General features: G+C 46.4%; 1 protein-coding gene and 1 pseudogene across 1 annotated transcript in view; both read left to right on the plus strand.

Annotated features, from left to right (window-relative positions):
* The window catches only part of LOC132807535 (zinc finger protein 721-like), a 73609-nt pseudogene extending 68471 nt beyond the window's left edge, over positions 1-5138 (plus strand).
* A 1604-nt stretch (positions 5139-6742) lies between these two features.
* Positions 6743-12683, plus strand: part of LOC132807536 (zinc finger protein 208-like) — a 55344-nt gene continuing 49403 nt past the window's right edge. The window contains exons 1-2 of the mRNA XM_060821645.1: positions 6743-6839; positions 11188-12294. Coding sequence (XP_060677628.1) covers positions 11573-12294 — 722 coding nt within the window. The 5' untranslated portion in view covers positions 6743-6839; positions 11188-11572. The remainder of the gene's footprint in view (positions 6840-11187; positions 12295-12683) is intronic.

Consider the following 12683-nt stretch of genomic DNA (forward strand, 5'->3'; position numbering starts at 1 on the left):
TCTTGTCTATTACGTTAAAATGAGACATTCGCCAATTTAGAATTTCAACTTTTAGATCTGGTCTATCCTTTTCCATCACTATTTTAAAATTAATGTAATTATGGTCGCTGGCTCCAAAGTGCAGCCCCACCGACACCTCAGTCAGCTGTCCTGCCTTATTTCCCAAGAGTAGGTCAAGTTTTGCACCTTCTCCATAGGTATATCCACATACTAAATCAGAAATCTTTATTGAACACGCTTAACAAATTCGTCTCCATCTAAACCCTTAAACCTAGGGCAGTCCTGTTGGAAAGTTAAATCCCCTACCATAACCATATAAGGGGAAATGAGTTTAAAACTGGGCACAATCCTCCAGGTGCAGTTTCAGCAATGCTATGTTTGGTTGCAGCAACACTTCCTTCCCTTTATGTTCTATTTCTTTAGCAATAAAAGCAAATGCTGCATTCACTTTCTTTCTTATCTGCTGTACCTGCATGCTAGTTTTCTGTGACTCATTAATGAGGATACCCAGATCTCTCTGCACCAGATCATCCCAAACCCTCTATTAGAAAAAAGGTTGCTTTGCTGTGTTTTTTTTTGACCAAAATGCATGACCTCACACTTATCCACCTTAAACTCCATATGCCACATTTTGACCCACTCTCCTAACCTATCTAGATCCATTTGAAAGGTTTGTATTTCCTCATTGCAACTTACCATCCTGTCTATTTATGTGTCATCCACAAATTTGGCAAATGAGCCTTTTATCCCTGTATCCATGTCACTAATGTAGATTGTAAATAGCTGGGGTCCAAGGACCCAACCCTGTGCACCTCACTAGTTACATCTTGCCATCCAGAAAAAAAGTCATCAATTCAGACTGTCTGTCTTCTGCCCATCAGCCAGTCACCTATCCAAGCTGATAAATCACCCCATGTCCCACATGATCTAACCTTGCGAATTAATGCTTTGAGTGGCACTTTAGCAAATGCCTTCTGAAAAGCCAGATATATTACATCTACATGATCCCTATTATCCACTTGTTACATCAATGAAGAACTTAGTCAAATCTGATTTGCCCATCATAAAACCATGCTGACTCTGATAGATAGAGTTTTGACTTTTCAAACGTCCTGATATTGCTTCCTTGATAATTGACGCTAACACCTTCCCAACAACAGATGTTAAACTAACTGGTCTGCAGATTTTCACATATTGCCTGCCTCCCTTTCTGAATACAGGCATTACATTAGCATTTATCCAATCCAAAAGGAACCATAAGATCCTAAGATATAGGAGCGGAAACGAAGCCATTCAATCATGGCTGAAACGTTTCTAACTCCATTCTCCCGCTTTCTCCCCATAACCTTTGATCACCTTGACAATCAAGGACCTGCCTATCTCTGTATTAAATAAACTCAATGAATCTTTCTCATGTCCAGGGAATTTTGGAATATTGTAACTAATGAATCCACAATCTCCGCCGTCACTTCCTTTAGTACCCTAGGAGGTAGGCTGTCAGGCCCAGGGGATTTGTTTGCCCTCAATCCTAATAGTGTACCTATCGACGTTGATTGTTTAAGTTCTACCTTTTCTATAGCCTTTGACTTGCTCGTTCCAATACGAACGGTACTGCTGTCCTCCAACGTGAAAAGTGAGGAAAAGTATTGATTTAGCAGCTCTGTCATTTCAGTGTTCCCCTTATTAACTCACCTGGTTCATCTTCCAAGGAACCAACATTTACTTTAGTGACTCTGTTCCCTTTGGCATACCCTTTTGATATTTTATACTAGGCTTCTTTCGTAATTTACCTGACCTATTTCTATTCATTTTTAAAACCCCTTTGTTTGTGTCTGGAAGTTTCCTGATGTTTCAGCTTTCCAAAGGTCTGGAGGAACATTCCTGAACAGGCTGGAAATTAAAAAGTAACACACCTTTCAGGAGGCTGGGGGCGGGGAAAACCACCCCCCATTGTCCCCTATTGGTTGGAGGGCTCCCCAACCACGCCCCCTCGATTGGTGACGACGTTGTCTGGACCACGCCCCCTGCGTGTTGGCGCATGTGCAGTGTGGGTCCCGCGGCCGGACAAAGACAGTGTGACTGAGTGTGGGAGAGGAATGGCGCCGGCGGCTGAAGGAACAAGAACAGAAACCGCTGGAAAAGCTGAGCAGGTCCGGCAGCTCGTGTTGAGAGAAATGTGAGGACGTGTTTCGGGTCCGGGGATCCTTCTTCAGAACAGGACCAGGTTTCAGAAACATCCCGGGGAGGTCGCCAGGCCCGAGCGCCAAGACCTGGCTCCTGCCCCCGGGGAGAGGAGACAGTGAGACAGGGTAGGATTGGGAACCGCGGGAGGAGGGAGACTGGGGAGTTTATAAACTCCTAGGGGGAGGCCGCAGGCCGCGAATAAAAGCCCCACAGGCCCAGTGTTTACTTCACCGGGGAAGGAGCTCTCGGGTTGTCCGGGCAACCGGCCGCCAGCTTTGTGAGGGTCAGGCACATGTTGTCTTGGGACGGGGTTGTTGGATTGTTGTATAATATTGATCTCCTCTGTACTTTTAATCTTGAAGAATTTTAAAATGTACATTGGCTTCAATTTATGAATTCTCAGTACAGAAGCAAAATATAAACATCTCCTTGCATGCATCCCAACATGTGCATAGGAGCCAAGACTGCCTCAAGATTTACTGAGGTGCTGAATCAATAGCTCTTTCCCTTTTGATTAATGAAGGTGGTGCCCAGCAGACTCCTGCTCACAGTCGGTGTCAGCCTTTATGGGAGAGATAGGATAGCAAAACCGAGACACCAATGTAGCCAAGTAATCTGAAGTCACACTTTGGTGCTTTAATTGCCTCAAATGCACGCCATTCAGAATAATGTCAAGGCTATAGGGGTACCCGGCTCCCCAGAAGCCAGTATGGATAACAAAGAGGAGAGCAGAAGTATTATCCTCGTCAAGCTTGTAACGTGTTCACAAATCTTCAACAAATTTTGTTAAATGCAGTGTCCCCGTCAGAAATCCCTCGCAGACTCTTCCTAATCAATCCACCTTTCTCCATGTGACTACTAATTTTGACCAGAGTCAGTATTACTGGAAGCTTCTCCACCAAATTTAAACTGGCAGGTGGGACTAGATTGGGTTGGGATATCTGGTCGGCATGGACGGGTTGGACCGAAGGGTCTGTTTCCATGCTGTATATCTCTATGACTCTATAATTGCTGAGATTAGCTTTACTTAAACCAGGCTGCAATGTTTGCAGTTCTCCAGTCGTCTGGCACCTCCTCCAAGTCCATGGAAGACTGATAAATTATGGCTTCCACAATTTCTATCGTCCCTTCCTTCAAGATTGTTGGATACATTTATCAGTGCCTTGTCAAAGTTTAAGTATGAAATGCTTATCAAAGACTTCTTTCATGTTAATTTTGAACTCTTGGGAGGTCATGTTGCGGCTGTACAGAAATTGGTTAGGCCACTGTTGAGATATTGCGTGCAATTCTGGTCTCCTTTCAATGAAAATATGTTGTGAAACTTGAAAGGTTTATGAGGGGCATGTTTAGGATAAATAGACAAAGTCTTTTCCCTGGGTTCGGGTCTATTTCCATGCTGTACATCTCTGTCTCTGTTGGTTGCATCTGTGAGATCCTGAATCAGCACCTTGAGGAGAATTAGAGCGAAGTGAGAACAGAGGGGGAGAGAGAGTGGGATGGTGCTTTCAATTTTGTGGAATAACAAAAGAAAAGTATATTCTGCAGAAAGTAGAATTGCTTGTTCAGAATTGTTACCCTGCACTGAGTGTGATGACTTTTGTAATCTCTTTTTACAGAGTATTTGAAGATCTGAAGACGGAAATTTCAAAATCAACAGATGAAGGCCTTATGCCCGAAGCATTGACCCTTCTGCTCTTCAGATGCTGCCTGACCTACAGTGCTTTTCCAGTGTCACACTTTTGAACTCTTGACTCTCCAGCTTCCTGTTTGAGTACATTTTCAGAATCCGTGGGACTGGATGAGAGACCCTACATTGCATCGCAGTGAGTGTGGAGGCTGAAACAGTTATACGGCCTAGAAAGAGGAATTCACGGCAGGGTGGGGCTGTACCCACGTTTGTGTGCGGCTGAAGTTTAGGTCATGGAGAAACCTGAGGAATCCAGCTCCGTGAAGAAACCGTGGAAGTGTGGCGACTGTGGGAAAGGCTTCTGTGCCCCGTCTGCTCTGGAGACTCATCGGCGCAGTCACACCGGTGAGAGGCCTTTCAGCTGCCCCGAGTGCAGGAAGGGCTTTACCCAGGCATCTGCCCTGCTGACCCACCGGCGGGTCCACACGGGGGAGAGGCCTTTCAGCTGCCCCGAGTGTGGGAAGGCCTTCAGCAATTCCTTCGCCCTGCTGAGGCACCAGCGAATCCACAAGGGGGAGAGACCACTCTCCTGCCCCGAGTGCGGGAAGGCCTTCAGTGATTCTTCCCACCTGCTGACCCACCGGCGGGTCCACACCGGGGAGAGGCCCTTCAGCTGCACCAAGTGCAGGAAGGCCTTTACCCAGGCCTCTGCCCTGCTGATCCACCAGCGGCTCCACACAGGGGAGCGGCCCTTCAGCTGCCCAGAGTGCGGTAAAGGCTTCAGCGATTCCTCCACCCTGCAGACACACCAGCGGGTCCACACGGGGGAGAGGCCCTTCAGTTGCTGTGAATGTGGGAAGTGCTTTACCCAGGCCTCTGCCCGGCTGAGACACCAGCGGTCCCACACCGGGGAGAGGCCCTTCAGGTGCCTCGAGTGCGGGAAGGGCTTTGCCCGGGCCTCCAACCTCCAGATCCACCAGCGGATCCACACGGGGGAGAGGCCCTTTAGTTGTCCCGAGTGCAGGAAGTGCTTTACCCAGGCCATCACACTTCAGAAACACCAGCAGGTCCACATAGGGGAGAGGCCCTTCAATTGCCCCAGGTGCAATAAGGTGTTCACCTGCTCCTCCCACCTGCGGAGGCGCCAGCAAGTTCACGTGCCATAGCAGGGGCATTGAAGGAATGACAGCTGAGTGCCATTATAGACTGGAGTATTAACCCAGTTCCGGGGCCTCCTGGGTTTGAATCCTGCCCAGGCAGAGGGTAAATTTGGAATAATTCAGTCAGTAATCTGGAGTTCCAAGTCTAATGATGAAGCCATTTTTGAGGGGGAGTTGGGGTGAGGAGGAGTGGGGTGGGGAGGTGGGGGGCAACCCCCCATCTGATTGACTCACGTCATTTTTTTGGGAAGGAAACTACCATTGTGGGAAAGGATTCGCTCAGTCGTCCCAGCTGCAACCTTTACCCTGTCTGGCTGATGGTTGACCCTACACTGCAACCTCCGCCCCCCTCTCCCCCCGCCCTCTCGCCCACTACGCCCCTCCCTCTCCCCAGCAAATGAACAGGGAGAAACCTACCTGGATACAGAGTATACGTTAAAATTGCTGAGTGAGGCAATACTTCCTACAGGCTAAGAAAGGGAGTGTGTGCGCTTTGACCTTGAGCTGTTTTCAAATGAAAAGCTACTTTTTCTACGCCTTTTTGCTGGGGGCAAACGGAAGCTGTAACCAAGTTGGGTCACAATAAAGGGTTACCTGAACTTACCGCCGGGCTCAGACTCTCATTGAAGGCTTTGAGCTTCAAATGGTTTTTGTTTTAAACCTGTTGATTTCTTTCAGCCTCCTGCACTAAGTTTCCAGTGTCGTGTATCAGATGGTGCAGTGAATGAGTAGCTAGTATTGTTGGAAATTGCGAATATTTCAGGAGTGCAGGTATTGTCGTTTTATCGGCATTGTAAAGTTTACTGGCAGCACCAGGAGGTGTGGGCTGTGTTAATTAGAAATGATGTGGAGTTGCTGGTGTTGGACTCAGGTGGATAAAGTTAAAATCTACACAACTCCAGGTTATAGTCACAACAGATTTATTTGGAAGCGTTAGCTTTCGGAGTGCTGCTCCTTCGTCGGGTAGCTGTTGAGCAGGATCGTAAGACATAGAATTTATCGCAAAACATTACAGTGTCGTGCAGTTGATTTCCTGAACAAGTCCAGTTGCAATTTAGTCTTTCATTTTTTAGAATGGGTTGCAGTTTCGGTTCATTAACATGTATAACCCAGAACTACTTTTAAGTCACGTTCTCCCGATGACTTAAGATTTTATAAAATTAGGTGATATCTCAGCTCAGACAATGCAAGAAAGGTGTGAGGTTCAAGTCTGTCTGTCTCCCAGTCCTGAGCCAAGATACCCCTTAGGTCCGTTTTAAACTTTCCCCCACTCATTCTAAACTAATGTCCTCTAGTTCTGGCATTTCTTGAGGCAAATTAAATGCCACACGCTTTTTATAATCCTTTGGTCCCTCATCTTTCCTGAAGATTTTTCCCTCCTGATTCCTGAAGAAGGGCTCATGCCCGAAACATCAATTCTCCTGCTCCTTGGAAACTGCCTGACCTGCTGCACTTTTCCAGCAACACTTTTTCATCCCTCATCTTTCCCCACCCAACCTAAACCTATGCCCTCCAGTTAGTGATCGGCATTTGGACACTTCAAACCTGTCAGTAACGTAAGCATCTCTGAAGAGCATAATGCGCATGCACCTCGGTGTTAGCAAGCAGTGCGCATGTCCGCTGGTGTCAGCAAAAGACTGTGCACGCTCCTGGCTGTACGCACAAACGGCTCATAACCTACTTTTGATGGACCAATAGTGAACTCGGGAGGACCGGAAGGTGTCTTGTCCTCCTGCCAATCAGAGCACCGCTATTGTCTGAATGCGGAAGTTGGACAATGAGGTTCTGAAGCAGGTGCTGCTCCTGTCTCTCTGAATGAAGATTGAGCTTTACCCCAAACTGCAACTTTCTTCCTCTGTCCAACATCTGTGAGTACGGCACTCTCTTTTCTCACCGCCTGTTCCACTTTTTTTTCATTCTGGCGTTCAATTGTTGACTTGCAGCAACTGAAAGGAAAGGGAGTGAATTCAGGGAGGGGGACAGAGTGTAGAAATATTGGTCGAGAGTGTGGAGCTGGAAAAGCATAGCAGGTCAGGCAGCATCCGAGGAGCAGGAAAATCGACGTTTCAGGCAAAAGTCCTTCATCAGGAATTTTCCTGCTCCTCGGATGCTGCCTGACCCGCGTGCTTTTCCAGCACCACACTCTCGACTCTAATCTCCGGCATCTGCAGTACTTACTTTTGTCTAGAAATGTTGGTCCAGATCTGTGTCTCAATTGGCAAATGCATGACCACAATGTGATAATGTAACCTTTGCTGTGGGAAAACAAAAGCAGAAAGGAGGTGCATTGTTTTAATGGTGATATTTTGGGATATGGAGAAAGTGAGGAGTGCAGATGATGGAGATCAGAGTTGACAAGTGTGGCCCTGGAAAAGAACAGCGGGTCAGACAGCATCCAAGGACCAGGAGAGTCGACGTTTTGGACATGAGCCGTTCATCAGGAATGTTATGTGGATGTACAAAGAGGTTTCAGTGTCTTTCTACACCAGTCAATACCAGTTGTCAGACAGGTGCACTAAGCAGTCAGCAGGGCAAGGTGTATTAGCAAGGGGAATTGAGTTCAGAAGTGGGGTAGGCCTTCCTGCGGTTAAGGGGTCATTGAATATATTGAAGGCTGAGTTCATCTGATTTTTGAACAACAATGAAGTGGATGGTTATGAGGGAACAGAAAAAAATGGTTTTAAGAACAGTTACAGAATCGTACAGCACAGAAACAGATACTTGATTTCATGCTGACTATATTCATAAACTAAACTAGTCCTACCTTGTTTGGCCTATATATCTCTGAACCTTTCCTATTCATAGGAGTAGAAATTAAAGCCATTCAGCCCACTGGGTCTGCCCAGACCATTCAATCGCGGCTGATAAGTGTCTCAGCCCCATTCTCCTGTTTTCTCCCTGTAACCTTCGATCCCCTTGATACTCAAGAACTGTTTCTGTCTCAGTGTTAAATATCCTCAGTTACCTGGCCTCCACAGCCTTCTGTGGCAATGAGGTCCACCAGTTCACCACTCTCTAGCTAAAGAAATTTCTCCTAATCTCTGTTCTGAAAGGCCTTCCCTTAACTCCTAAGGCTGTGCCCTCGGCTGCTAGTCTCTCCTTCCAATGGAAACATCTTCACAGCATCAACTCATCCAGGCCATTGAGTATTCTGTTTGTTTCAGTTAGATTCCCCTGAGTGTGGCCCTGTTAATCAGCATGAACCAGACCCTTCAGGATGAGGTACAGCAGGGATTAGGTTCAACAAATTGAGAAAGGAGGGAGTGTGTGGGATGGAGATTTTGAACTTCCAGGGAATAAGACTTACAGAGAGTTCACTATAAATTAGAATTGATTGGATGGGGCAATGGGCCAGGGAGTGGCAGATGGAGATTAATTTAGGGAAATGTGATGTTTGCATTTTGGTAAGGCAATCCAGGCAGGACAGTTAAGGGAGTGCTTCAGAACAAAGAGACCTTGGAGTGCAGGTTCATTGTTCCTTGAAAGTGCAGTCTCAGGTAGCCAGAATAGTGAAGAAGGCATTTTGTAAGCTTTCCTTTATTATTCAGAGCATTGAGTATCAGAGATGGGAGGTCATGTTGTGGCTGTACAGGACATTGGTTAGGCCACTTTTAAAATACTGCATTCAGTTCTGGTTTCCCTGCTACAGGAAATATGATGTGAAACTTTGAAACGGGTCAGAAAAGACTTAAAAGGCTGTTGCCAGAGTTGGAGGGTTTGATCTACAGAGAGAGGCTGAATCGGTCAGGGATATTTTCCTGGAGCATCAGATGCTTGGGTGACCTTATAAGCGGCATGGATAGGGTGAATGCAAAACTAGAGAGCATACGTTTGAGGTGAGAGGGGAATGATTTAAAAGGGACATGTTTCACGCAGAAGGTGGTGCATGTATTGAATGAGCTGTCGTAGGAAGGGGTGGAGCCTGATACAATTACAGCATTTAAAAGGCATCTGGATGGGTACAAGAATAGGAAGCGTTTAGAGGGGTATGGGCCAAATGCTGGGAAATGGGACTAGATTAAGTTAGGATATCTGGGCGGCACATACGAATTGGACTGAAGGGTCTGTTTCTGTGCTGTATGACTCTCTGGGTCTTTGGTGAAACCGGAAGTGTCATTGTGAAGACTGGACTTTCAGAGCAGCCTTCAAAGATGTCTTGTCCTTACTGGGAGCAGAAGGTACAATGAAATCTTTCATTTATGAGACAGCACCTGAGTGAGTGAGTACATCTGAGATTTTGGTGAAAAGTGGGATTTTATTGCACTGTGGGGATGAAACCCTACCCTATCCAGTCATTTCTGCTGGTGGGTGAGACCAGACCACAAGATTAGTTGGAGTAGATGAGGAGGAACTGCTTTTCCCAGAGAATAGTGAATCTATGTAATTCTCTGCCCAGGGAAGCAGTAGAGGCAGCTTAATTAAGTATATTCAGGACACAGTTAGATGGGCTTTTGCATGGTAAAGGTATTAAGGGTAGTTGGGACAATGCAGGGAGGAGAAGCTGAGACATTGGAGAGATCAGTCATGATCTAAATGAATGGCGAAGCAGGCTCGATGGGCCAAATGACCTATTACTGCTTCTATTACTATGAAACTCTAACCCTGCAATTCCCATGGCTAACCCACCTAACCTGCACATCTCTGGACACTATGGGCAATTTAGCATGACCAATCCAAATCAAGGCCAGTGAGCAATACAGTGATGTGGAAAATGAAGATCTGAGAATGACAGAAAGATACGGAGAGTAAATGTACCGGTAATCAAAATTGGATTCTAAAGATCACAAAAATTGAAACTAAAAATGGTATGTCTGAATGTGTGCTACATTGCAACAAAAGCGAATGAATTGACTGCACACATTGAAGGGAATAATTAAAATGTGGGACTCCTTACAGAGATATGGCTCCAGGATGACAAGGATTGGATCCTCAATATTGAGGTGGTGATCAAATGGAAAGCAAGATAAAGGTAGAGGGTTAGCACAGGTAATCAAAGCACTGATCACAGGGTAATCTGGTGTCACCTCAGATTTCAGGTCCTGATTTCTCACCCCTCCTGGATTTCTGCTGATGCTTTGCCCCCCCTTTTTTTTTACACCTTCTGGAACAATAAGTCAATCCAGACCCCCAATCTCCCAGCCTGATAACCATCCAGACCCCCAATCTCCCAGCCTGTTAACCATCCAGACACTGAGTGTAGTCACGGCAGGGAATAAAACAAGAAATGTGAACCAAAATTAGAAATAAGTAGGTGCTTGTGCTTAATATTGTTCAATAGGAAGTAAACCAGAAATACTACTCTCCCAGGATTCCTACAGTGCCTTATTTGAGGAATTCTCTCACCCTTACATCGAGCTATTAGTACATGATTTACAACAATATCAACAAAAAAAAATTTCTGTTGTCAAATTGACAGAGATATACAGCATAGAAACAGACTTTTTCTCTCTGTCACGCACACACCTGCACAAGTCCATGGGGGTGAATTTGTTTGCAGAATGATATTTGCATATGCATTCTATTTTCCTCAAAGAAATGCACAATCTGCAGGCAGTTAATACATGTAATATTTTGTAAATTTCACATTGGAAATAGAACCAGTCTGACTCTAGACTGGGATACAGACAGATTCTGACCTCACGCCTTTAATGTATTGTTTGAGCAGAGGTGTCTCCTTTTGTTCTAAAGCCTTAAATTTATCCTGAGAAGGTGCCTTACAGGAAGTTCTGAGATTTACATATTAATGATATCTGCAATCCATTGTAAAAGATGAAAGAATTAACGATCCAGGTTTGTTAAATATATCATTTCAATGCCAGGACATTGTAATATTTTTCCATTTTGTGTCTGGTTGTTCATCAAAAACCTGCATTGCAGGCTCACCCTGTATTGACATTTTTTTTGCTTCCCAAAATCAGACCTGCTCACTCTCCGCAATATCCCAGTGTTGTGAAAGATATTAAATTTCAGGTGGAGTTATCCAAAACTCAGATGTCTATCTTGACGTTTTTGCTTTTCTGCCCCTATACGATCCTGAATCAACACCTTCAGGAGAAGGAGTTAGAGCGGAGGGCGGGAGAGAGAGAGAGAGAGAGAGAGAGAGAGAGAGAGTGGGATAGTGCTTTCAATTTTGTGGAATAACAACACAAACAAATTGCTTGTTCTGAATTTTTATTCTGGACTGACAGGAATGAATTTTGTAATCTCCTTTTACAGAGTATTTGAAGATCTGAAGACGGAAGTTTCAAAATCAACAGATGAAGGGCTTATGCCCAAAATGTCGACTCTCCTGCTCCTCAGGTGCAGCCTGACTTGCTGTGTTTTTTCAGCATCGCACTTTTCGATACTGACTCTCCAGCGTCTGCAGTCCTCACTTTGATGTCAATGTCTGACAGTCACTCAATCCATCGGGACCGCAACAATTTTTGACTGATTCTGTGAGAAGGAGCAAAGCTTTCTGGTTCCTGTTTCAGTCCGTTTTCAGCATCAGTGGGACTGGATGAGAGACCCTACTGTTGGAGTGCACTGAGTGTGGAGCCTGAAATAGTTATAAGGCCGGGGAAGAGCTCTACACGTGTTGTGTGTGGCTGAAGCTTCGGCCATGGAGAAACCCGAGGAATCCTGCCCCATGGAGAAACCGTGGAAGTGTGGAGACTGTGGAAAAAATTTCCGTTTCCCATCTGCTCTGGAGATTCATCGTCGCAGTCACACCGGGGAGAGGCCATTCCCCTGCACCAACTGCGGGAAGGCCTTCAGCAATTCCTCCGACCTGGTGAGGCACCAGCGGGTCCACACGGGGGAGAGGCCCTTCAGCTGCCCCGATTGCGGGAAGGCCTTCAGCAATTGCTCCGACCTGTTGAGGCACCGGCGAGTCCACACGGGGGAGCAGCCCTTCAGGTGCTCCACATGCGGGAAGGGCTTTACCCAGGCCTCCACCCTATTGGCCCACCGGCAGCTCCACACTGGGGAGAGGCTGTTCATCTGCACCGAATGTGGGAAGGGCTTCAGCAATTCCTTCGCCCTGCTAACCCACCAGCGGGTCCACACGGGGGAGAGGCCATTCCCGTGCACAGAGTGCAGGAAGGCCTTCAACAGTTCCTCTGACAGACTGAAGCACCAGCGGTTCCACACGGGGGAGAGGCCCTTCAGCTGCCCAGAGTGCAGGAAGGGCTTTACCCAGGCCTCTGACCTGCTGAGGCACCGGCGGGTCCACACAGGGGAGAGGCCGTTCACCTGCTATCAGTGCGGGAAGAGCTTTAGCCGCTCCTCCCACCTGCAGAGTCACCTGCGGAGATCACATGCCATCGCAGGGGGTTTAAAGCAGTGACGGCTGGAGACAAGGTATGGGTTTAAATTGGTGCATGAGGCAATACTTCTTCTAATTTATGGTTATGCCAAGGATCTAATTACAAAAGGACAGCTCTGTGCTGACAAATAGTAAAGAAAGTGGGGGTGAGGGGGCAGGGGGAGAAGTGTGTGCACTTAGACCTTGAGCTGTTTCTAAAAAAAAAAGATACTTTTTCTACACCTTTTTGCTGAGGGGATCTGAAGCTGTAACAAAGTTGGGTTGCAATAAAGGGTTACCTGAACTTACCATCGGGCTCAGACTCTCATTGAAAGCTTTGAGCTCCAGATGGTTTTTGTTTAAAGGTGCTCTATTCGTTCAGCCTCCTGCACTAAGTTTCCAATGTCATGTATCAGATGGAGCAGTG

The sequence above is a fragment of the Hemiscyllium ocellatum genome (genome assembly GCF_020745735.1).
Source record: "Hemiscyllium ocellatum isolate sHemOce1 chromosome 27 unlocalized genomic scaffold, sHemOce1.pat.X.cur. SUPER_27_unloc_18, whole genome shotgun sequence".
NCBI lineage: Eukaryota > Metazoa > Chordata > Chondrichthyes > Orectolobiformes > Hemiscylliidae > Hemiscyllium > Hemiscyllium ocellatum.